A 25903-nucleotide genomic window follows, 5' to 3' on the forward strand; every position below is an offset into this window, starting at 1 on the left:
ATCGTTTCGTTTGCGTTCCAATATATACATATATCTATATAAAATTACATATATTACTTATGTAGATGGATAGTGCACTTTAGTTGATTTTAGATTAGATTATTAGATCATTTTGAGTGTAACAGATGGAACTGTCGGAAGATGGAACCATCTGCATAACTCTAAATGGGTTTGTTGGGAATGAAACTAAAAAGGAGAACCTCTTCCCAACAAACTCAACCGTTAATTGATTATATACATACATATATATTATTTGTACGTTTTAATTTGAGTTGAGTTGATTTTTGAATTGCAAACTATAATCCCAGGCGTTATATTCGTTATATTTGAGTTGGACAATGTGTCAATATCCCCAAATACTCGTATACCCATTCCTATATCCATATCCACTATATAGTATGTAGCTGTTGTGTTATAAACGCATCATAATCCACTCGCTATTGTTTTTGTGTCTATTTGTAAACAGAAAATCGAAACAAAGCCGCAATAAAAGATAATGTTTTTGGTCTGTTCTGCGGCCAATTCGATCGACTCTACCCACATTATAATATTTAATATTTGTGTTTCAATGTTACCCACTTATGATTTGCTTTCAATGTTTCCGTTCCAAAAAGAGTGACTTAACCGAAAAAAAGAAAAAGGAAAACCGAAACAAAACAAAACAAAAGAAATATATTACCAGAATAATTTACATTTTGTTTACTTCAATAAGAGTAGTTTACACGCAGTGGTTGTCTAGTGGGACTGTACATTGTCAGCTTGCCGTTGATGTGGGCCTCACATTGTAATTGGATTCGTAATGCTAACCGAACGTTGTATAACACATGAAATGCCTGCGCTATCCAGCATTAACCTAAACCAGCCATCCAGCCATAACTAAAGCGAACTAAAGAGACTAAACTAAATCCATTGCAATGAAAACTAAACAAGCTAAATAATCGCCCAGACTAAACTCCAAACAACTTAAACATTGTTTAACCAGAATATTGCGCAAGTATGTAGTTTGTTCGAAACAGCACAACCGACCATCATCCATCCTCCTGCAAAAAGAGAGGACTTCTCGCGAGGACTGCGGTCTACGGTCTACGGTCTGAGGTCTGTTGTCTGTGGTCCGCTTCCCTCTCCTCTCGCTTCAAACTTCTGTAAAACTTCTGAATCTCAACCCAATCTCAAGGCTAAAGTCGAATCGCTCCATACATACAATATTTCCGAAAGACAATAACCAACAGAGAGATTGTTCAACAATATGCTGGTGTAATATTTCTGGTTAGACGTTCAGTACTTGAATTTATTTGGCCAAGAACAAAAAGTTAAATTAAATAGTTGGAAAAAAGATGAATAATCAATCGAAACGAAGAATGAGAAAATGTTTTTTGTTAATACTCATACGTAGCTTGCAAAAAACAGAACAAGAAACCCTCAACTCAAGAACAACATCACTGAAATAGATGGCAAAATAGATTTTCAAGTATTGTGCATGAGAAATCAAATCCCTCGTACTAAAGAAAAGACTAAATAAAAGTTCATATAAATAATATACCAAACGCAAAGTAACTAAACCCAAATCCTTCCCTCATCTAACTATCGACTGTTCCAGGGCAAAGTGCTAAAAAGGCGTTCACTTTGTCTGGCCACCGTCTAAACCTAAACCCACCTACTAACCCATACCCATGCCCACCAATCCCATACACCATACTCAACAAATCACACTTCAAAATTAAATGTATTAGTGTTTCTAAATGTTGAAAATACCTAAACAGAGAACCGTCCATTCAATACATAATTAAGTTAAACCTAAATACATTCGACTAAACACACCAAATCTTAGCTAAGATAGCTAAGCATACTCCATCAAGTTAATGTTAAATGTTAAACCCAAGTCACCAGCAGAGATCTCTCCATTCGTCCATTGAAAACTAGCAAATATCACTCACCAAAGACATCAGAACCCTAAACTTGAGATACTAGTTTGATGAACTTTTCAGAAGATACAAAACTATCTATAACTGAACAGGTGGCTTTTGGCTATTTAAGCTGTAAATATTTTTGAGAGTTTATAAAAAAATTTACTAGAAAGTTTTCTTCATAGTCTGTTGAAGTGTTAAGCCACTGCAAAGCTCTCTAAAATAAATATTCCATCAGACAAGAGAAATTTGTTCTGTGCAGCTACTAATAAAGACTCCATGAAAGGTCGTTGGAAAGAAAACTCTATAAAAAGCTATGCGAATTTAAGAAAATAGATAGTTTATACATATTTTCGGAAAGATCATCTAATCTAAATGCAAATAAACATTCATTGGGCCCCCGTGGTTCAACTGTCTAAACATTCACAGCTTGATTTCCGAATTGCCGTCACTAAATGTTAGTCCATGTGTCCAACTAGTTAATCTAGATGTATGCGAGTGTCTAGTTTGTGTATCCGACTGATTGAGAGTGTGAGTGTGCCTATCAGTAAAACATAACAACAACAGAGACACGCTTCAGTAGTAATTACGGCCCGTGGCCGAGAGCCGCTTGCATCATCATGCATCCTGACCCTCATAAGCCAAAGGGAAAACATTTCAACAGCATCGAGGACTGCAAAATCGAAGCGATTACAAATGTTTACTTCATCTCTCCCTCTCGATTTCTCGCCGTCTCTCTGTGGCCCGAATAATTGCAATTTCATTTCTCATTTTCCATTCCATTCGCTTTTAAAATGTCTGCCGCAAAAAAGAGAGGAGTGATTGGATGGGTGTTCGTGTGTGTTTTTGTGTGCTTGGCAATCATCAGAGTAATCAATTGTTGTCGATGTGTGTGCCATATCTATATCTACACTATATCTATATCTATACCTATAGTTTCTATCGTTCATTATTGCTATTTGTTTCACTGTGTTTCAATAATACAAGTACATACATAATAATCTCATGTTCCCCAGTTGTTGCTCGGTGTCCAGTTATAATCATCATCTATCTATAACCAAAACATTCTACTCGTATATCTATGCCTCTATATACATATCTCTAGCTGTTGCTGTCTGTTCTCATTGTGTTTAATTGTCTAAAGTATCCCCCCCTATACATACATATGTATATATGCAAAATATTTTATTGTCTGAGTCTGCGTGTGTGCATCAATGGCCATAGCCATAGCCATTAGGTCTGTGTTTAAGCTAGTTTAAGTGAATACTTGTAAGCTCTACTTATTTGCATGCCCACCACATCAAGATAGATCTAAGGACACACACACACACAAGTCCAGCCGCAAAGGAAACTAATGAAGTTCAACAAAGTTTTGCGGTGCTCCGAGTATGTGCATAGACAAATGACTTCAAAGGGATTACGTCTCTGCTCTGCCTCCCCTGCCTCCAATTCCGCTTCGCTCTAAATTTATATATCATTCCGCATAAGGAATTATATCTGTCATAGTGGAAAAAAAGTTTCCGCCTCCACCAGTTGCTTTTTCGTCGCACAAAAAGCGTTTCATTCACCGAATACGATTGCAGCAAATCCTTTCTGCTGCAGAAAAACACATAAAAAACCCACTAAACCAAATCCATGTCCGCTCATGCCCATGGGAGCTTAAACATTTTAAGCCATAACTTAAATGTCAAAATTTGTTGCTGGCAGCCGCAGTACTCGCATCCTATCCTATCCGTTGCCAGGTGCCGACTAAAAACAACTTAAATGCCACCAGTCCCGTGGGCTGCACAAAAAAGTGCATCAACTTTGGTCACATTCGCCCACAAAATGAAGACAAACTACGGCAACGGCAGAGAGCCTTCAGAGCTCGGATACAAATGCACCTGGCGGAGTGTCCACCTCTGGTTGCACGAGTGTGTGGCATGTGTGTTTTGTGCTGTGCGGTGCAGCTGCATTTGGCGAGCTAATTGCAATTTATATTTGCAGCAGTGCGAAGCTTATTTAACCTAATGGGGGAGAACATTTTACAGTTGATTGACGCATGGGGCATGTTCGCTGGGGTCCTCCTGCTGCAAATGGAATTTACATGTCACACGAGAGAGGAAGGCACACACAGAAAAAAAGAAAAGCAAAGCAAACAGCCCGACCCCAACTACCGACTACCGACCCTACCGACCACCAACCTGAAACAATGAATCAAAACACGTACGCTCTGGGTTTAATTTCCAGGGCACGCAGCATCCGGCGTTGATTCGCCGGAGATTCGCAGGAGCGCAGCAGGACAGAAGGCAGAGAACAAAGAACTGGCCAAGCGAGGCCTACGCGGGAATGGCTTGAAATAAAAATCATATTGATTAGCCATGTAGTCGCATAGTCAGGGGAAATCAGTAGATGGCCAAGGAGCAGCCAGAGCTAAAAGGAGAGCGCCCTGCCACGGTGTGGCATGGTGTGGCACCGCTCGTTTCCCCTTGGAGAAACCTTTCGGCTGTCAACTTTATTTGCTAATGAACTTGCACAGAGTCAGAGTCCAGGGTCGTGTCTCGACAAGAAAGCCAAGCCAAATGGAAACCGTTCAGATGGTGTTCCGGGAAACTCTTTCGCCTCCATTTCGGCTGCATCTGTCAAGGGGGGCTCGCAGATATTCCGATTGAGTGAGCATTCGTTTGGGGGAACATCGCCCCGACAAACTTTTATTTCCTTTAATTTATTAATTCTTCTTTCTTTTGGACTTCTCCACGGAGCCAGCCCCACCTCTGGGTCCGCCCCCGCCTAGAGCCTAATTTGTATGCGTCGCCATCGCTGCTAATGTGCGGCCATCATTTAGATCAATAGCGAGACGACGAGGCATAAAGATACACAGAAACAAAAACAGATACAGATGCAGATACAGATACAATAGCTGGAGAGAAAGAGAGAATGGCCCTGTCTCATTACGGAGCCTCGTTCCGCGAATCAATCGGCTCCGGCAGCCAGCTCTTTTTTGTATGTCATTTACTTATGCTGATTTCATCAGTACCCGTGACGGGTATTCATTCCATAGGTTCCGTCCGGCTCCTTTCACGTTGCTTAATTGAGATGCCGGACCGGACCTGAAACCGCCAATGCCAGCGTCTGCCAGCAGCGCGGAATAAAAAGCTTTCACTGTAATTGCAGCATTATCTCCATCTTGTATCCGTATCTGTTACAACTTTCACAGAAGAACACGCCAGTAAGCCGCATCTGAAATGAAATTGACAGCGGTGTCGGCTTAGCCGGGGCCAACCTCTGGTCTGGAGGTTCCGTGCGCCCCAAAACAGAAGCAGAAACTGAGACAGAAACCGAAACAGGCAGAGCCAGAGACCAACGTCAATATTAATAATGTCGGGCAATGATTTTATTTGCTTGTCCAAGGCCAAAGCTTGTGTGAAAGAAAGGCACCCGCAGACAAATGCTTTACTTTCAGAAATTAAAATGCCTTTGAATGTGGGAAAAGTGTGTGTGACGAGGGTCTGAACGGAGATTCGAATACTCCTTCAATTCATCAGGTTGTTGCCTAGAATGCAATCATCCAACTGCGCTTTCAATTAGCCAAATACCTATTATATTCGCGCCTCCCTTCAGGATAAACCGCAATCCCTTAAGCCCGATTGAGCAGCATCTGCGCTCAATTTCGGTGTCGGTATCGGTTTTGGTTTCGGTTTTGATTGGGGTTCCTGTTTTCGGCTTGACCTGCCGCTAATCAGCGCACAAATTCCACTTTAATGCCACAGAAATTACGTGTAAGCCTCGTTACCCTATGACCCACGCCCCTACGCCCTGAAAACAAACCCATAACACTCGTACACACATCAGTTCCACTCGATTCAATGGGGTCCCCTCTTGACCAAAAAAAGCAAAACAAAATTGTCCACAAAATGTTTACGCAACATTCTCAGTGCCCCCGAGTACGAATCAGAATCAGAGCTGTAATTGCATTTTATTGCAACATTTGAGGGGAGACACAAAGTCAAGGGATGCTCGTGCGAGCACTTGTACCCATCTATAATGTATACAGCTCCACTATATATTCGAATAAATGGATTTAAACATATACATATATAATATATATATATGTGTATATATGTATTTCATGCCAAGAGACCCGCATACAAATGTATGTTCACATTTTTGGAGTATCTGGTGAGGTTCATTTGCATATGCACATATTGGTAGTGCCACGGGACACACAGGAGATAGATAGATACAAAGATATTTGTATTTGGCATTTGTCGTGTGCCTTGTGGCGAGTGCGAGACAACGGGAATTCCGATTGGGTCAATGACTGGAGAGAGCTGGCATCCTAAGTATGTTAAGTTGACCCCCAGTTGACCCCCTAATAGAACTAAGATAAGACTCATCCTCTTCCAGTAGAGCTAGAACGCACACTTTTATGGTATTGTAGCTCTTAAGTCGAAACACTTAACCAACACACAAAATTCCCTTATAAGAACTGCTCCCAAAGTAAAGACATTTACCTAGATCCCCTCTGGCTCTCTGCCTCCCAGGAGAGCATTCCAAACAAAAAACATTTTAACTAGCGATGAAACAAAAGAAAACAAAAAAGAAAAGACAAACCAAACCAAAGCGCAAGTCACAAATAACCAGAGAACAAAAACGATCAATATTGAATACCATATAACCGAAAAAAAACCCTGAATCACAAGAAGAAATTACTGATGAACTAAAAGAAGGAAAACCTATGAATTGAATTGCAAAGAATATAACAGTCGTATAACAATCAATAACAATCGATCGAGACAATAATCCATTAAAACAAATTGTACAATAATCTAGCGCGGATGAGGGATTCGATGGCACGTATCACACCAACATTGTGGTCAAACATAACGGCAGTTGTCTGTACGTGCCCCCTGGTATCTTCAAGAGCACATGCAAGATAGACATCACGTGGTTCCCATTTGATGACCAACATTGCGAAATGAAATTCGGTAGTTGGACTTACGATGGAAATCAGGTAAAGTGGCAATCGACAAAACAAAACACACAAAGAAAGAACAAATTTAAACGCAACAAACAGTTCAAATAATAGTACAGTAAACGCTGGCTACACTAGGCTACTCAAACTAATACCAAACACATACACACTTACACTAGAACACATTAAAACTCGAGCACAAAATCACGCTTCTGCCAATCACGTGACTCACGCACCAGGAAAACCACACGAAACACACGAAACACGCGAAAGGGAAGTCCAACCGACGTGAAAGAGTCGACTGTTGCTATAGATAGATAGGATATGATAGGGATCCATAGGGTTATGAGACGCTATAGTCCACTGACAGAGATTTCTAATTTTATTTATATGCTTTTCCAAACTTCTGTCTCTCACTCCAACTCTATTTTTATCTACCCGAATCTATCTTCTAGTTTATATTTAGTTGGTTATCCTATCATCTCGAACAATTCTTTGCGTTTTTGCGAATTACAAAACCAAAAGATCGCAGTGTTGTTAACAGCACTAAACTGTCAGACTGAGCCCTCACTCAAGTCCAGTGTGTGGGCTAAAATGTTCAATTCGCTCAGAGTTGATTGGATATTTTAGGGCCACACACCAAAATGTACTCTGAGCTTAGTCCAAGGCCAAAGAAGGCCCCATGGCAGCTGTTTCCAGCACTAACACCGTCCAGTGTTGGAAGCGGAAATTTGCCTCTCGCGTAGGTTTGTCTCACAAGAAGAGGAATCATGTGTGGAAGCCCCTAGAAGCTCTAAGGTTTCCGCTATTTTGCATGGTAGCAGGCAAATGAAAAAAGAAAACACCACGCCCAAAAAACAGCAGCAGAAAAATATTTTTGGACGACGTAAAGACTCTTAATGAAATTCAAACAAAAGAAATATATTCCTAAAAACCAAAAAATCAAAAAAACAAAAAAAAAAAAAAAGAAAGAAGTATTGAGTAAAAATATAATTTACAGCGCTTTTATTTCCCACGTATTTTGCACCCAACAAAAAAGTTACAAAGCAATCTCCAAAGAAAATAAAAGAAAAACTCAAGCTCTCTCTTTTGCTCGCTCGCTCTCTCTATAACTCTTTCTCTCTCTTTCGTACACCTCGAACACATGCTATATCTGTACATAAATGTTGTTTCAATGTGGCTTTTTGTAAAATCTAAACAACAAAAAATTCAACAAAAAACTAAAATCTTAAATGTTCTTTTTCTCCAATATATATTAAAAAAAAAAACAAAAACCAAAAAACTCAAACTCAAATCTCAATGACCAAAAAAAAAATTGATTTGCCCATTGCAAATGAATTTCCTATGAATTCTCTATGAATATGAATATATATCCAAACAAAACAAAAAAACAAAAATCGTTTGAAAATCAGTTGGATTTGGTTTTGAATTCCGAAGATGGAGGGGATCTTTCCGATTTCATAACAAATGGCGAGTGGTACTTGCTTGGTTAGTAAACGAAACCTCATTATGCTTATTTCTCTAACTGTTATTTCGTTTGATCGTTGTCATTTGTAAATGTATAATCAGCATTAATCCCACACAAAAAAAATAATAAAAATACAAATATTTAAATTTGTCTATGATTTTCCAACTTGCTTGCGAGACCGAACTGAAAATATGCTTCATAGTCATTTATGATTTGCCTAGCTCTTAATTTCTTTGATCTAGTTATATGCTTAAATTGTACATACTTAGACTTAATCGATCTGAACTTTAATCTGTAAAAATATCTGTTGTACATATCCGTGTGTGTGTGTTTGTGTCTCTGTCATGATACCCCTGCCCGATGATTACTAATGAGATCCGTTTTGTCGTTCAGCCATGCCGGGAAAGAAGAATACGATAGTCTACGCCTGCTGCCCAGAACCATATGTCGATATCACCTTTACTATACAAATACGTCGCCGTACATTATATTATTTTTTCAATTTAATTGTGCCCTGTGTGCTTATCTCATCGATGGCCCTCTTGGGCTTCACATTGCCTCCGGATTCGGGCGAGAAGCTGACGCTGGGTGAGTATGCCAACCGAATACCCATTGTACTGACACAGATACATACCTTTTACATACCTAACAATTGATCTGATTTATCAGATATGATCTGATCTATTTATATCCCATATAAATGCATTTTATAAGCTCTTTCAGCGGTGACAAGTGCCACAAGTGCCACAGTAGATGTCTGAGTTAGTTATAGTTAGGCCCAGAAGCTAATCAATCTTTATACATCTATCCATGTATCTATATTATAATCGAGTTTGGTCAGGTCAAGCAGCAAAGGTAGCGAAATGAGGCTTAGCTGGATTTAACTATATGTATACGACTTAAACCCCCAAAAACCTCCAAAAACCAACTTAAAAATATCCCCAAGAATCAAAAACAAACCCCCCTTTAAAATATCTATATATTCAACGCTGCTTTTAACGATAGTCGATCTATGCATGTCTCTTGTTGAGTAAAACTAAAGTGAACTTAAAAGTAAATTAAAACCACAGATCGAAGAGTGTTTCCCTCTTGGCAGGTCATTGGAACGCATACCAAATTAAGATACAGCACACACATTTTCCGATAGCCCAAAGAAAACTCAAGAAACAACAGATGAAAACCGATATTAATCAGAAAGGATTTAACTGCCTTTTGATGGGAAACACTCTCCATGTGCTAACAAAAAGTCCCTGCTGTCCTATGCCCCAGATAAAATATAATTCTGACTTCCCCTCTCCACCCCAATATAAACTCCTTGATAAAACCTACCCCACAAAAGCAAAGAATAAACTAATAAGTAAAAAATGTAAAAGTTTTGTTTATTTGTTTGATAAAATAATGATGATGATGACTTGATCTTTCAGTTTTCCCAAGAGTTTTGCGTTCGACTTTGATTTAAATTGCGTTTCTTATCTCTTTATTGTATCTCTTGTTGCAGGCGTAACTATACTACTATCATTAACAGTATTTCTAAACCTTGTTGCCGAGTCCATGCCGACAACGTCGGATGCTGTTCCTCTTATAGGTACACACACACGCTAATTAATTCGCTTTAGCTTAAAGTACAGTACCGCAGTACCGATCGAGCAGTATCCATCATAACTAACTAAATAACTAACAAGAGCCGAAACAAAATAACAGAAAGTCGTGCTGTGCCTCATGCTGTTTTTTAGTTGATCATTAGTTTTGCTACAGTAGTGCAATGAACTGAAGAAAACCGAAACCAAAACCAAAACAAAAACCAACCACGAATACTAACCAAAGATAATTAAAGGCAGAAAGATACGAATACAAAATACCAATACCAATACCAATACCAATTAACTTAGTCTTCAACACCACACTCTCTGTCTCCCTGGAACACCGAAACACCTCCGAACCACCCAGAACACACTCTCACACGAATGAGGAATGATATAAACTTATCCTAACCACTCTTCGTATGTTTGCTAATAGATCTACTATATATACATATCTCTGTACTCTCTGGATTTTCACCTCGTGTGCCATCACCGAAACAATTTGAACCGGATCTTGGATAGACCTAGCCACACATACACCACTGACACCAGCCCAGTACCCAGTACCCAGAACACCATCCAAAGTACAGCTCCGTCTATCACTATCTCTATGTCCCACGTAAAGCCACGTAAAGTACCCGAGTCGTGCAAGAGAAAATCTCAATCTCTCCAAACTTTTCTTAATATTACTACCAGTCTTTTCTATAATTCTTTTTTCTATACTAATACCCAACTTCATCTGTTTATCCTCCCATTGGGCTATCGGGGTTATTCGAAACGAAGGCTCTGACATAATTGGTATTTGACCACAAGACAAACCACCACAGCCACAAAATCACAAGCCCCACATCGCAATCACATTCACAATAACAGATACAGATACAGCTACAAAAACAAATACGATTACGATTACGAAAGTTTTTCATTTCAATTTTGCTGTGTTTGCCTATAAAGCTGTCCTATATAATCGTTTCTTGAGTTCTTATTGTCGTTTGGTTGTTGCTTCGTTTGTTTGTTTGTTTGTTGGATTTGTTTGTTCTATGTTTACCTACATACGTGTGCCTCTAGATCGTATCGTTTCGTTTTTCTCTCTTCAGTTTTTCTTAGCTTGCCAACCCATACATATGTATTATTATATTATGAATATTAAAATGGAATCGACTAAGGCCCGATCATCCTGTAAATACGCTTGTCCTTAGTGTGTGCTCACCTCATAATCACGCTCTAGGACGGGCCTACCAACCCACCAACCTACCCCTACCCTATCCCAATCCCAATCTCCTCCTCATTCATTGCCTGAATTCCCGGATCCTCAACTACCGCCCCGCCCTAACATCCCAACTATAAACTGAAAAGCATAGCATCACAAACGTAGACAGAAATGCAATTAAAGAAAATGTATTTAAAATCTAGCCACAATCTTGTATATATACACTTTATACATATTGTATCAGTATAAACCAAAGTTAAACTATGAAAAATCCAACGAAAAACCTTTTTTCGCTACCAAAGAGCAAAATAGGAGAAAAAACCAAAGTCGAGAGGAAACAGAAAACAGAAACAAAAAAACCAAAACCAACTCACAAACAAAAAATCTTCTCTCTGGCTCTTTATTTTGTGCATCTTTTTTATGTTTGTTTTGTATAGTCAGACAAAACATAAACAGACAGGAAGAGGGAGCAGAAGGGCAGGACCGAGTTGAGGAAGGTAGACTGCTGTAACTGGGGGTCAGGGAAGCTAGTTCGAAATGCAGCGCGAGGCTCGAACCTCAGCCAATGCACTTACATTCCTGACCCGCACTATTGCTGCCTCAGCCGTTTGCCTTCTGCCGACTTCCTGCCTTCTGTTGCTTACTTCTATGGCTTCTGTCGTAGTCGTATGTCAAATGCAGAAAAGGCCACCCACCCACCAGAGAGACCACAGAGTATTGCCTGGTAGAATCGTTTCCCTGATTTTGTATGCATATAACATAAATCATGCTTATATATACATACAACGTACATACATATGTGATATATAACCTGTACAAATGCCACTCACAAAATAGAACAGTTCTCGTAGAGGTTTGTATGCCACAGAGAAAGTGAAAGCGAAATCAAAACCGAAACCAAAACCTTGTGTAGAAAGAGGAATAGCCATTTAGCTAGGACAGAACACAGATGTTGTATTTAAATGCTTGACATACTCTCTACTCTATAACGTACCTGCCATAACCACACGATAGCCGTTGTTGTAGAGGCCTCTCGGTAGGTATATGACTCATGACCAAGAGTGTTTTGTATTGTTTAAAGCTGTACAAAAGCATCGCCTCGGGAAAGAATAAGCATCTATATTAATCATTTAACTATATACAATATATATATACTACTATATACCTATATCAAGACCGATCACCCACAATACCGAACACTGTATATAGACAACACGCTGAACAGACGTAAGTACACCTGAAGCCACCTGAACCACCTGAAACAAGAGAACCTAAAACACCACCGAACCACCCACCGAACACCACACACTGAAAAAAAATAGAAAAAGAGCCACCAGAACTTTTGTCGAACGCCGCCACACGAGCGCATGCAACGAAAAGCTAAAACACTCTCTAACACACTCTCTCTCTCTACCCCTATCTCTCTCGCTCACTCGCTCGCTCTAACTCTCTCTCTCAGTATATATATCAGTATATAAATATCCATATAGCTATATATATATAATTCACTGCGGCAAGAAGTCTCTTTGATTATCACACAAACAACCACCAACCAACCAAACCCAAAACACCAAACTAACCTAGATCTTTCTTGCTCAACAACCTCATATATTGAAACCCGTAAACTCCTGGTATCTAATCCGTCCACGACAACCACTCCCCGTCCCCCTCGAACCAAAACATAGAACCATAGGTCTCTCTAAACGAACCCCACTTAAACGATGAATCCCTAAAAAAAATAAAACCAAATCAAAAGCAACATTTGAACTTGCATTTATGCAGATCCATTTGATCAGATGGTAGAGTTGCAACTCCACATAATATCGTACCGTTCATGATGTCGAGCCCATCATGCGTTCATATTATGTCATATATATATACCCTATATATTACCCTATTCCGATACCAAATCCGTTACCGAATCCTTTTCCAACAGCCGCCCCACCACAGGCCCCCCTAACTTGACTTGACAAATCATTTGCATGCAGTGTGCAAATTTCCTACCGTAATGCCCATTTAGCCTCTCTGACTCCTCCATGTCCCGGTGTGGCACGTAGCAAATTAAATGAGGCGCGCATGTGGGCGTGGCAAATTGGTAACACGTAGCACGAGTGTGAGCAAGAGTCTGCGAGGGGCGAAAGGGCTGTGTGCAAGGCCAGGAACTTCAGCGGACTTCGAGTTCAATTTACAAATACTTTCAGACCAAGAAAAACTTGCTCTACTTTCAAAGTTTTTTTGCTGCTCTTCTCGCTCTCGCTCTCGCCCTCGCTCCTTTCTAATGGGTCAAAGTTGAGACTTCCCCGCTCCCGTGTCTCCCACTCCCCTCTGGCCGCTAAACTCTTAAAAAGTTGACTTATTTCTTTTTGCAAAAATAAAACTTAATACGCTGAGACGCTGTGAACATTATGTGCCCATTCTGTCAGATCGTAATCTCAATTGGGTACAACCCACATCTCAGGAGAGGCACAACTTTGAGAGAGCTCCTCGATATACCAATACCAACCCAAGGATTCCACGGATTCCCTACTCCGACCCCGCCCCCCGTATTGAGTTGAAACCGTTTCGAATTTTGAGTTTGAATCATACTCTCAGGCATATACTCCATATATCTCTCAAGCACACTTCATTCAGAAATCAAGATCAATTGAAACCAATCAAAGCAACCGATAAACGTCACTTCTAAATATATACCAAATCTCCAGTTTCTCCAGAAGGCGGACTCTACGGAAAGAGAACAACGAACGGACAGATACAAAACATACAAACATACATATACTACGCGTAATTACTGATTACCCATGTACTTAATTCTCCGATAGTCCTCGCTCACACAAACTACATCTACAGCTACAGATACACAGCTACCGCTACCGCTAACGCTACAGATACAAATACAGATATACTTACACATACATAAACGTACGCTTTATGATTTCCATTTTCGATTGTGTCATTTGTGTTTTTGTGTGGTTGTTATTGTATTTTTCAAAACGAAAACAAAATTCTTTTGTTTCAGGAGTTACAATTCTTCTATCGCTCACAGTGTTTCTCAACCTTGTAGCTGAGACATTGCCCCAAGTATCTGATGCAATCCCCTTGTTAGGTAGCGATTGCATTTAAAACATACTTACCAAATGCAAATATATATTCAAATTTGTCAAACAAAAACCAAAAAACAAAAAAACCGAATAATTAAAAAACTACTTAATATGATTTACATATACGTACATGCCTAAATGCCATATATATGTATATATAGACGTATCTATATCTATATATATATGTATATCCATGAATATTATTGTTATTGTTGTTATCTATATATATATACATATCTATTACGATTATATTACTCACACACATTGCTAAATTGTTCGCATATATAATCCCCCTCTCAAAATGAATCCAAAACTGAAACTAAAACTTAAATAAAGTAATAGTCTAACCAACCAACCAACCAACAACCAAGTCAAACAAATACTACTACTCGTACCACCCTTAAGCCACTCTTAAGCGACAATAAAGTTGATAAATGTTATTTGTGTACGTCGTACTATATTTACTAATAACAACAACAGTTTGCCACTCACTAACTTAACTAAAACTAAAACCAAAAACCAAACTAAACCAAATCAATTCTAATTCTAACTCTAACTATAACTCGTTCTCTCTGTCCCACTCCCCTATCGCTCTCTCTCTCTCTCTCTCTCTCTAACTCGTTCTGAACTTGAAGTTATAATATATCAAATATCAAATATCAATACAATCAAATACCAATATCGATATATATATCAGAAGCAGTTCCTTAGTTGATCATACTGTATTCTGTTGCTGTCGCTATCTCTCTATCACTATATCTACTATATCTCCTCCTACTACTGTCTCCATTTTAACAATCAACAAACTTTTTGGTTCGCTTCTTATTAACAACCAGAACCAGGCAGAGCCCTAGAAGGACCGGATAAAACAAACAATACGATTAGTTAGGACAATCTTTTAAATGCTATCGTTATCTACTTATACACTTCCGATCTATACTTCAATTTCCGCTTTTTCTTCAATTTCTTCCACCAAATAACCTCATTGGAGAGGGCAGCACATACACCCCAAAGATGCTGCCCCAATGATAAATTCATTTCCCTTCAATACGAAACCTCTATTCCCAGAACTGAATCGGTGGGGCCTTAATGATGCAATAGATCCTACCTATATACAGATCTTCATATCGAACTGAATTCGAAACCAAATCTATCTTCAATGTAAAATTTCACGTCAAATTTTGAATTTCTATTGCATCAGAGATCCCCTTGAAGAGTTCATTCTGTAATTATTCGACACACACATGTATGTACAACTTCTATAATGTCTACTCGTATAAATGTATATGAATATCCGTACTATATGGTAAATGTTATGTCTTACCTTCCGCTTCGTTCAAACCGCCACTCCCTCAACTTCAATTTCCACCCATACGTAATTACAAAAGATACTTATGAGACAGATTTCAATGCAAGTGAGTTTGGGAATATACTTGTGATAAACCAGAAACGACAACGACAACGCAAATTAAAGATTAAAGAATTCTTGTGCAAGATGCCAGTAAATACTATTCAATCGTAATGATGCCCTGTCGTCGTCAAAGACACACACACAGACCGAAAACAATGAAATCAATTAAGAAAGAAAGAGTTTTTATCTTGTATTGTATGATTTCGACTATTTTGCTAACAGCTTTGATTTGTGTTTAATTTGGTTCTCTCACGCTCACGCTCACTATCACTCACCGCTCACTCATTTCTAGATTGTCAGTTTTTTGCATTGTCACCCACCCACTACCGTCACCACCACTACCACAATATAAAGATATGTTTTACACCTTAAGTTTGGCCATGAGTTTTACTCCACCATCTTAAAGCTCGTTCTCGTTATCGTTCGCTCGCCCGCTCGTTCACACAAAAAACTCTCAGTCATGACCACAAGACCAAGTCACTCCAGATCACAGATCACTCCACAATAAATTCACGGAACCACACACGCTTCTATATAACTTTCATAGGCTAATGTCTTCCAAATGCCTACCCGGTCCCGGTCCTCATCCTGCATCTAACTACCAAGATACTCTTTCACTTATTTCTCGGAATGATATTTTTTGCTTGAGAACCTTTTTTGAGAACTCAAACTGTGAAATTCCAATTGCTAAACAAAACATCTGAAAACTACGGTTACTAAAGCATTGATTATAGCATATCTGGTATTGTAAATATATCATTTCGTTAAGATCGCATTTTTTTACAGATGATAATGATTAACATATAAGAATATATAAGTATTTGAAATGCACTCTCTCCCTCCGCCAAAAATCGATGAGTCTTGTGTTTTATGTATAATATGTTGTGTTCTCTCCGAGAAGGTTCAGCCAAAAAATATCATTTAGCCTAACCCTGAAGCTTTCTTGCACCTGCCACCACTTCCCTACAACTCGTATTTTAATCTATAACCAACGACACTTTGAACGGAGTTCGACCTGGACGGACGATCCACTGATCGGTGATGAACCAACCTCCCTGATGATCCCCTGCTGCACTCACACACGAAATCTTACCAAAATTTGACCAAATATTTTGCAGGTGTTACTATACTACTATCGCAAACAGTTTTCTCTCTGCTGGTCGGCAATGTCATTACCAAGACCAGCGAGGCCGTACCGCTGCTAGGTACTCGTAACCTTCAATTGTAACATTGAGTTTATAATTTTCCCAAAAAAAAAAACAAAACAAATTAAACTAAATCAAAAATTCTTAGAGACTTAAAAACAACCAAAACTCTTCTCTCTTTTAGCTGCTAAATTAAAATAAAATCAAAAAACAAGCAAAAACGATTGTACAAAGTACTCATTAGACATAACAAAAATTTGCTAAAGCTTAAAATCAAAGAGAATCTTGTAAAAAAAAAAACCAAAAGAAAACGAAACTAGAGCGATAAAGTAGGTAATCGAATGTTAAGCGATGATTAGCATGATCCAACTCCGGGATAAAGATGCTAAACCGAATTGTATTTGTGGAACCCGTAACCGTAACCGTAACCGTAACTGAATCCCGAACCCAACCGAACAACCTCTGCTTCTTTAGACTTTTGGCTGAACCTCTTTGACATTGAGAGAATATCTAATTAACACACACTCTAACACTCGACCTACTTTCCTCCCGATTGTACCTTTGAAGGTCCTTTGCTTTTACAACCGGATATGCGATGTACATACATATATCTATGCTTTAGGTAATCGTAAGTTTCTCGCACCCCAGTATCGGAAGCATACTCAAAACAGTCCATAAATCGAAAGAATTATTAATTCCTAACCATCCAGCATTAAATATTCAGAGAGCATACTGTAAACCAGAGAAACTTTAAATCAATAACAAAATACATAATCTGTACGCCAAAGAAAGTAAACTATCGACAGCATTCTAGAACAAAAGTTTAAAGTTGAAATCTTATCCAGACACAATGATTAGCACCCCGTTTATCCAGACCCAAAGACCCCCACTATCCATCCATGCCTGCTTTTATGAATGTTTTATTCGATTCTACGAGTAGCAAAGAACAGTCAAGTGGATCTAGTTGCAACTTGAACAGCATAAAAAAACATTTTAAAAATATACGAGTTTATCCTCATATATGACGGTTCTTTGTCTCGCTTCCTATCTATAGAACTCATGCATGAAACAAAACTTAAATACTAAACTGCATGGAAGAAGCCTGACATAAAATGTATTTGAATAAACATCAAATGTAGTGGCTTACGTAACGTAGCATAGCGTAACGTAAACTCCATAAAAGAAACGTAAAGTACAGTAGTTGTACAGTACAGCATTGCAATCACACAGTAAACTTGATCACGCTACTTTCTTTAACCGTAACTCTAATTGAAGTCTATCATGAAATGAAGCTAAACTAAAGTAATGTTGTACGATTTTGTAAATTATGATTTGACGCTTCTGTTCTTAGTGTTTTGATGAGATGCAAGGCAACACGATCAGCACTCTAACATTCGCTTTTTTCTATATCTTCTTGCTATACCCCAAATCCCACTTAGGCACATATTTCAACTGCATCATGTTCATGGTCGCATCGTCGGTGGTGCTCACGGTTGTGGTGCTCAACTATCACCATCGCACAGCGGACATCCATGAGATGCCACCGTGGGTAAGTACTGAATCTGCACTCCTCTCACAATACTCCTCTGACTGGAACCCTTTCTGGTTTGGTTTGGATCAGATCAAATCCGTTTTCCTACAATGGCTGCCCTGGATCTTGCGAATGGGTCGACCCGGCCGCAAGATCACACGCAAAACAATACTTTTAAGCAATCGAATGAAGGAATTAGAGCTGAAGGAGCGCTCTTCCAAGTCCCTGCTAGCCAATGTTCTCGATATTGACGATGACTTTCGGCATACAATATCAGGATCTCAAACCGCCATCGGTTCATCCGCGTAAGTACTATATATCCCTTGAGATTCACTAACTAACTAACTCATTCTCTGTCAAATCTGCAGTAGCTTTGGCCGACCCACAACGGTGGAGGAACACCACACGGCCATCGGCTGCAATCACAAAGATCTCCACTTAATTCTCAAAGAATTGCAATTTATTACGGCGCGCATGCGCAAAGCTGACGACGAAGCGGAATTGATAAGCGATTGGAAGTTCGCTGCAATGGTTGTGGATAGGTGAGTGCACACTCCACATAAACACTTTCACAATTGTCTGACTAACCCAAACTACATATTCGTGGAATGCAAAATCAATCTTGTGGTGTTATATTCTGTTATGAACTATTATGTCCATTCAAGTTGTATTCAGAGAGTGCTGGATATCTCCCTGTTCTATTCCACTCGCCAACCGACTTCTTTGATTAGCCACATCATTATGTGCATCCAAATATTCACACTCCCGAGTAGATTTATTGAACCGAAGCCAGCATGCTTCGGTGGCCGCTTTCCAAGTCAAACAATTAGGCTTGGCAAACGCTTTGGCTACCACACAACTTCCGGCGGAACGCCTTGCCAGGCACAAAGCCCACACCTACATGCCCACGCACACACACGCACACACAGAGAGAGAGCACGTGGCTCAAATATTGAAAGATGGCCGACACCAGGACCGCCGCCATTTTGTTTCGTGGCGCTGATTTGCTTGCTCTTCTACTTCACAGATTTTGTTTAATTGTTTTCACGCTCTTCACGATTATTGCAACGGTAACCGTGCTGCTCTCAGCTCCGCACATAATCGTGCAATAAGGACGCTCAATTTAGGCAATTAAGCTACGGATACGGATACGCATACACCTAGCACACCCACACACGTGGGTTAGATACGCCGGAGTGCGGAGTCTGTGTGTTGGGACGGGGGGAGATGTATAGTTAAGTTCTTTTTCAAAAACCAAACAAACCAAAAACTAGCGAAGCTGCTTCCAAACCAAGCAAAAGCAAAGAAACAAATGGAAAACCCAACAAAAAAAATTGTTAATTACATTTTTAAGTCAAAAACAAAACAAAAAAAGAGCAAAGGAAATTTCGCAAAAAAAAAAGAGAAACAAAATCATATACTAAACCAAAATATTTTATGGAGAAACCAAACAAAAAAGCAAAAATTACTGCCGTACAAGAAACCGAATAAATAAGAAAGAAAACAAAAGTGTTAAGTAAGCTACACAGACACGAACAAAATTATAAAAGTTAAGCAAACAAAAGCAAAAGCAAGCCAAAATTTGCATAAGGATAGAGGAGGAGCCAATGGGTGGAGGTGGAGGAGCACACGAAGGATGGGAGGAACAACAAAGTAACATCGCGGTAAAGGAGAAACACAACAGCTACATACACATGTATGTACATATATGTGAGCATACACACAGATGCTCACATGTATAAGTTATAAGTTAATTAACACGTTGAGTTGTTATAATTTATGTAAGATGAACAGACGACAGACACAGACTAGGATACTATATAGAGACACGCCACACCACACCACATAAATGAAAACACATAAGATATATTATATATATATATATATAAGAGATTGTTCCTATGAGACATTAGATATGTATTTAAAATGGCAACACACCCACACTAACACACAAACGCAAAGACAAAGACAGAGACATACAGACACTAAAGCACTTAATTGACAAATGCAAAAACAAGGGAAAGAAATTATTGGTAGGCGTGTGTAGGCAGAAGAAAGTTGAAATATTAACCTGATTAATTATTTATTTCTCTCAGTTTACTTCACTATATTTTTTTTCTCATTGATTTTGATTTTTGGGATCACGTGGACCAACCATATTTTGTTTGTTTTCCTTCATTGAAATTTGCAAACAAAATATGATCCCAATGAAAGAACTTAAGGAGTATTTTTTTCGTTCATTATAAGAATCTTAGATCTTATGTTACCTTTTTTTTTTTGGTGCGGTCTTTGAGAGTGGAGTGAAGAGTGAAAAGTGAAGATTAGCTAAGTGTAACATGGTAACAAACTGACACATAATAATGAATACAAACAAAATATATATACATACATATATATTGAATAGTGAATTGAATTAATTTTTAAAAGGCGCATTAAGAACCCTTTGAGCAGGAGAGTACGAGTATATGTTCGTTGAACGAAATGTTTTTAGAAAATTTATTGTTGAAATATTGTAGCAAATCGAAAATACCGAAATGCAAAAGCAAACCGAGTTATAGTCAGCAATTAATTAGTCAAAGTAATTATTACAATGAAACACAAAGAAAGCAGAAACCAAAATCCATGATAGCAATACAAGATGAACAGGTGTATATATATTTTATGACACATATATCACCGCATATATACATACATAAATATACATACATATATAAATAGATATATTTTTAATAAAACCAATACGGAAACAAGCAAAACTACTGTCACTAAGCAGAAACAGAAGAAAAGGCAGCGCAACCCCAGAAGAACCCCACTAAGCCAACCAACCAGTTCACAAAACCCAACCCAATCGAATCCAAGAAATCACAATTTTGTTGGAAGTTTTCGCATAGTTTTCGAATCGAGTTCTCTTCCGAACGTATTCCTAGATATGAGCTTCAAATTTCGTCTACTTTACTCTGCTCTATTCAATCCAATCGAATCGAATCTTAACGATCAACGATCTCCCCTCACACACAAAGCAAAACAGTGATATTTACGGTATAGTCCCCAATGAATGAACTCGTACACGAACACTTTTTCCGGAACCCACCTACGAAACCTATTAATGTGAATGTTTTCTACACAAAAAGCTAAATCAATGAAAAACCTACCTCCTTGTTGAAAGAGTAAAAAATGAAACGATTACAAACGGATCCGACGATTGCGATCGGATCGATGATTAGAAGATGAAGCAACACTGCCGTATTGATCGCACTCCTCTGTCTTCCCCCTTGAGTAAAATACCCCTCTCTATCACACACTCTCTTTCCGGAATAGTATTTTATGTGTTGTCCTATCCGAGAGAATTTCTAACAGAATTGTGCGACGAACCTCGAACCACAAACCACTTTTGATAGCCAGACGAAAAGTTTACTTAAAGGAAATGAAATCAGCTCACCCCCAAACACAGTCTAGGAAACGGAACCCCATTGAGTGCTGGAATCAACTGAAGGAACTGCAGATCTTAGCGTTATATGTGTATACACTCACTTTGTATGTTTTATTTGCATTTACGAGTACATTTGATATTTGATATGAGAAGATTTTTACTTACGCCCCGAGCGATGCGTAATCCTACCGATAACTGCTCTGTCCCCCATAAGGTTGTTGTTTATGTATTGTTTATCGTCAAGATCGATTTCAAATTCAAACTGAAATGAAATGGATATCCTGCGTTGAAGCATAGGAATACAAGCACGATACGGTATCGATATCGATTGATAATCAGATAAAGTCGGATATGATGATGCAGATGGAGATAGTGTGTGCATTTTAAATTTAATTTTTTTATAATTAATTTAGTGCTAATCTTTGAGCAGCTAGGCGCGTAATTAGAACTATGTATATGTGTATGGATATCTTTTTGATAAAAAGATGCTATTTTAAAAAGCAAACCATTTTCTACACTCTTTAAAAGATTGAAATCTACATGTACGAGAATATGTATAATAAAAATAATAATAATATAGCATTAACTAGGCAATTATAAACCAAATGGAGACGATGATAATGTTGATGATGATGGCGGCAAGGAACTATAAACTAAGCGTCCTACATTAGGAGAGGGCCGAAAAACGCGAAAAACCAAAAGCAAAAAGGAAAAGAAAATTATGGAAAAACAAAAACGATAAACGAATTTAAAATTGAAAAGATTGTAGTCAAGGAAAATGTTTTTCATTTGAAAACTCTACTACTTACTTACTACTTACTTACTTTGCAAGTAATAACTAATTTCCTCTGATCAGAGTTACACACGCAATACGCAAATTAAGCAAACGGTTGGTACACCCCCACGCCCGCAAACACAAACAAAGCCCACATTAAATCATGGAAACATTCGAATTGTTCGTATTACAAAATAATAAAGAATGCAGCAAAACCGAAAAATTCCGATTTTCGTTTCAATTCCGCATGATCATGCCGAGAAGAGCAATTAAAAAAGTTCAACAACAATAAATAGCGCATTAACAAATTAATTCGATCGGGACATTTTTTAAACCAAGCAAATATATTTAAAATTAGCATTTAACTAAAAGACAACAAAAAAACTTAGGCTATAAACTGCAAATGTTAAGCACGAAAACTCACCCGACCTAAGACTTCCAAGCCCAGAACCCCAGACCACATCCGAACCGTGCCCGAGCCCGAGCCCAAGCCCCAATCCAAACCCAAAAGAACCCCTCAAAGTCTAACTACCAAATCAATTTAAATAGCTAATTGCATAATTATTAAACCGTTACCACAATTTCTGTCAAATGTCAAAAGCCAAAGTAACAAAAAAAAATAAAAACAAAAACAAAAAACATTAAACTTCCAACTAATTATGCATGTAATGAGATGGCGCAAACAGAAAAGAAACCCAAAAAATTAGCAAAAGTCTGTTGTCGATAAATATTATTGACAGACAAATAACTTTCGTCACATTGACGATAATAAATAATTGTAAGCGAAAACAAAATAATTAAATGATTTAAATAAAAAACAAGTAATATTAAAAATCGAGAGAAATGATTGCGACAAACACACAAAAACTGAATAAAAATTTATTTTGAAAAGAGAAATATTTCCATCAAACTTGTTTTATTGTTTCGTTTTAATTGCAAATAAGATTTCAAATTTCAGCGCCGACAAGTATTTCGAGTATATCTGTACCCGATGTCTGTCCGATGTCAGCTATCGGCAACACTACGTAGTCATCGATGTTTGTTCCAGCTCTGTGCGATATAATATCGCATACCATAAGAAAAGAAAAACAAAGTCAAAATACGAAAAGTGACAAAATTAGTATTAAAGAATAATAAAATAATAATGGACCTGCGTAAATTGTGCAGGATTTGCTTTGAGGGCAGCGCAGAAGTGGACATCAACAAGCACCGGCCCAGCGACTGGCCGGAGCACACAGTCCTCGAGATGATAGACGCCACATTCCAAGAGGTAAGACAACAACACAATAGAAAATGTGTGAGCAAATCGGGTTAATGGCTAACGGCTAATGGCCATTCTCCCTCAGAAAATGGACCTGACAGAACAGTTGGCAATGATATGCAAGACCTGCCTGGGTAATTTCATGCAAATCTATGCATTCTCCACAAAGCTGAAGATGGCCAATCAACAGCTGCTTCAACTCTACATCCAGGCCCAAGGTGGAGAGATGTATGTGGTACACGAGGAAGATACAATCGAGGAGGGATGTTCATTGCTGGAGCAAGAGCCGGAGACAGAGACAATAGAGCAGGCAGATGCACTCGACTTTGAGCCCATAGACGAGGGTGCAGACATGATAGACGAGTCTTCAGATATAATAGACGAGTGTACAGAGATAATACACGAGAGTACAGACCTAATAGACGAATGTCCAGAGATTATGGAAGAGTTCCAGTCTATAGATTCCGAGGATGGGGTCGCAAAACCATCCCAGAAGCTGGCGAATCTAGATTCGTTGATTGTCTCCGAATTCTTGCCAGTCACCACGAGTAAGACCCTGGGCGAAGGAACCTCCGAAAGTGCTCTGCAGCTGCAGCAGTGGACAGTGGACTATGCCGCCGTAGAACTGAAGCACAACGACCTGGACGATTACAACGAGACAAATCGCCGCCTCCACGTGGAACCAAGTGGCAGTCAAGCCATCTACAAGTGCAAGTACTGCCCGCAGGCCTTCGCCTCCTCTCAGTATCTGAAGACGCATGTCCGCAAGTCGCACGTCTGCAAGTACTGCACGTGCGCCTTTGCAAAGTTCAAGGATCTTAACGATCACATCCGCAACAAGCACCCGAACCATCCGTGCGTGGTCTGCACAAACACCTTCAGCACCAGCAGGTACCTCCGAGCCCACCTAAAGCGCGTTCATGGAGTCCACCTGCCCGCTCAAGTGGCGCTCTTGGACTATAGACCAGCGAGCAGGAAGCAGTACAATCCAGATTAAAGTTAGTTTATTTGCCAAAAGATTTGCGACTTTTCCCTTACAACATCTCCCTTCTCCTGGTCCGCTCCTGTAATGTACATGGGCGTGAACTCCCTGTAGGCTATACAAACGCGTCGCTCCACCACATCCTCGCGCAGCACAGAATGCTCAAACTGATAGCGCGCCGGCCCGTACAAAACCATCAGCGAGAGGCTAAAGGGAAGGATAATTTATCATTCAAAGAGAAATGTGAAATCGGTAGTCTTACCTGGGCATGGGTATGCGGAGCACCTTTCCCTTGTACGCCGAGATCTGCTCTTCTGGAAGCAGTGGCTCCAGCAGCTCATTCTCGTAGTCTGCCACCAAGTCCAGGTTGTACTTGCCCGCCTGCTGCTCCTCATAGACGGTGAGGGTGAGCACTGCATCGCCCAGACAGTTGACTGTCACCACACGCTCGCCCCAGATCCAGCAGTCGTCCACATGCGGATCTATGCTGGCCCCCTTGCTGGGTTCGTACTCCAGAGAGCACTGCTCGATGGTCTGGAAGTTGCGCAGCATCGGCACTTTATCGAAACGGCGCTGAACGTACTCTGTGCTCTTGGGGAAGCCGGCGAAAGTGCCCACCTGCAGCTTTCGCTTCTTAAAGTTCGTCTTGGGCCCAAAGTTCTGCTTTCGTCGTCCGCTCTGGGAGATGTCCCAGGGCAGCGCATCCAAGTGGGCCATCAACTGGGAGCCCTCATTCTTGCTGAGGAACTGTTCCTGCACTAGAACCCCTAGCAGTGGGAGGCCTTTGGCTTTGTCGTGCTGCTGGTGATCTGCCTGTACCGCAGTCGTGTCCCAGCCGGAGTACAGACGTTCACATTGAATGCAGTATGACCAGGGTTCCAGCTGTTGGAACTGTTCCTGCAGCGACGGTTTGGCTATTTGGAAGTCCTTCTCGCAGCTCAGACAGGTGCGTACGCCCTTGCAGCCGCATGGTCGAATTGTGTTCATTTTTATAACACAAAAAATTGTACATAAATCTGCTTCTTTTTGATCAGCTGTTTCTCCAGACACAGCACGATTAACCCATTGTCGACCAGTGGGTATATCGATTTACGCAGGAAAATTATGAAACTTGAAACATTTTTTACCCCATTTCAGGTGTAAAATATCATAGT

The 25903-nt window shown here is 39.5% G+C and overlaps 3 protein-coding genes across 21 annotated transcripts in view; 2 read left to right on the top strand and 1 right to left on the bottom strand.

The window, feature by feature from the left end:
* Positions 1-23618, top strand: part of LOC111072511 (neuronal acetylcholine receptor subunit alpha-7) — an 87959-nt gene extending 64341 nt beyond the window's left edge. For 3 of the 19 annotated variants that reach the window (XM_041592373.1, XM_041592371.1, XM_041592375.1), the window contains 8 exons: positions 6717-6897; positions 8271-8346; positions 8720-8914; positions 9825-9911; positions 18210-18319; positions 18392-18606; positions 18670-18843; positions 23465-23618. In XM_041592373.1, coding sequence (XP_041448307.1) covers positions 6717-6897; positions 8271-8346; positions 8720-8914; positions 9825-9911; positions 18210-18319; positions 18392-18606; positions 18670-18843; positions 23465-23618 — 1192 coding nt within the window. Of the gene's footprint in view, positions 1-6716; positions 6898-8270; positions 8347-8719; positions 8915-9824; positions 9912-14132; positions 14220-18209; positions 18320-18391; positions 18607-18669; positions 18844-19328; positions 19625-23464 lie in introns of those variants that run through there. The other 16 variants (XM_041592374.1, XM_041592372.1, XM_041592376.1 and 13 more) reach the window with 8 other exon arrangements.
* Positions 23568-24796, top strand: LOC111072538. Its single transcript, XM_022364479.2, has 2 exons — positions 23568-23776; positions 23853-24796. Exons 1-2 carry the CDS (start codon positions 23651-23653, stop codon positions 24762-24764), a joined length of 1038 nt encoding a protein of 345 aa, XP_022220171.1. The 5' UTR covers positions 23568-23650; the 3' UTR covers positions 24765-24796.
* LOC111072539 (alpha-ketoglutarate-dependent dioxygenase alkB homolog 4) lies at positions 24760-25805 on the bottom strand. Its single transcript, XM_022364480.2, has 2 exons — positions 25012-25805; positions 24760-24956 (listed from the first exon to the last, which is right to left on the bottom strand). Exons 1-2 carry the CDS (start codon positions 25734-25736, stop codon positions 24767-24769), a joined length of 915 nt encoding a protein of 304 aa, XP_022220172.2. The 5' UTR covers positions 25737-25805; the 3' UTR covers positions 24760-24766.
* Between the last annotated feature and the right edge of the window lie 98 nt (positions 25806-25903).

Source organism: Drosophila obscura, unplaced genomic scaffold, assembly GCF_018151105.1.
Source record: "Drosophila obscura isolate BZ-5 IFL unplaced genomic scaffold, ASM1815110v1 contig_179, whole genome shotgun sequence".
Taxonomy (NCBI): Eukaryota; Metazoa; Arthropoda; class Insecta; order Diptera; family Drosophilidae; genus Drosophila; species Drosophila obscura.

Bases quoted from the DNA above. Each gene is read 5' to 3' on its own strand.
- LOC111072538 (XM_022364479.2), top strand. From the start codon at position 23,651: ATGGACCTGCGTAAATTGTGCAGGATTTGCTTTGAGGGCAGCGCAGAA. The intron at 23,777-23,852 runs GTAAGACAACAA...ATTCTCCCTCAG, and splicing joins TAGACGCCACATTCCAAGAG to AAAATGGACCTGACAGAACA.
- LOC111072539 (XM_022364480.2), bottom strand. From the start codon at position 25,736: ATGAACACAATTCGACCATGCGGCTGCAAGGGCGTACGCACCTGTCTG. The intron at 24,957-25,011 runs GTAAGACTACCG...CCTTCCCTTTAG, and splicing joins CTCCGCATACCCATGCCCAG to CCTCTCGCTGATGGTTTTGT.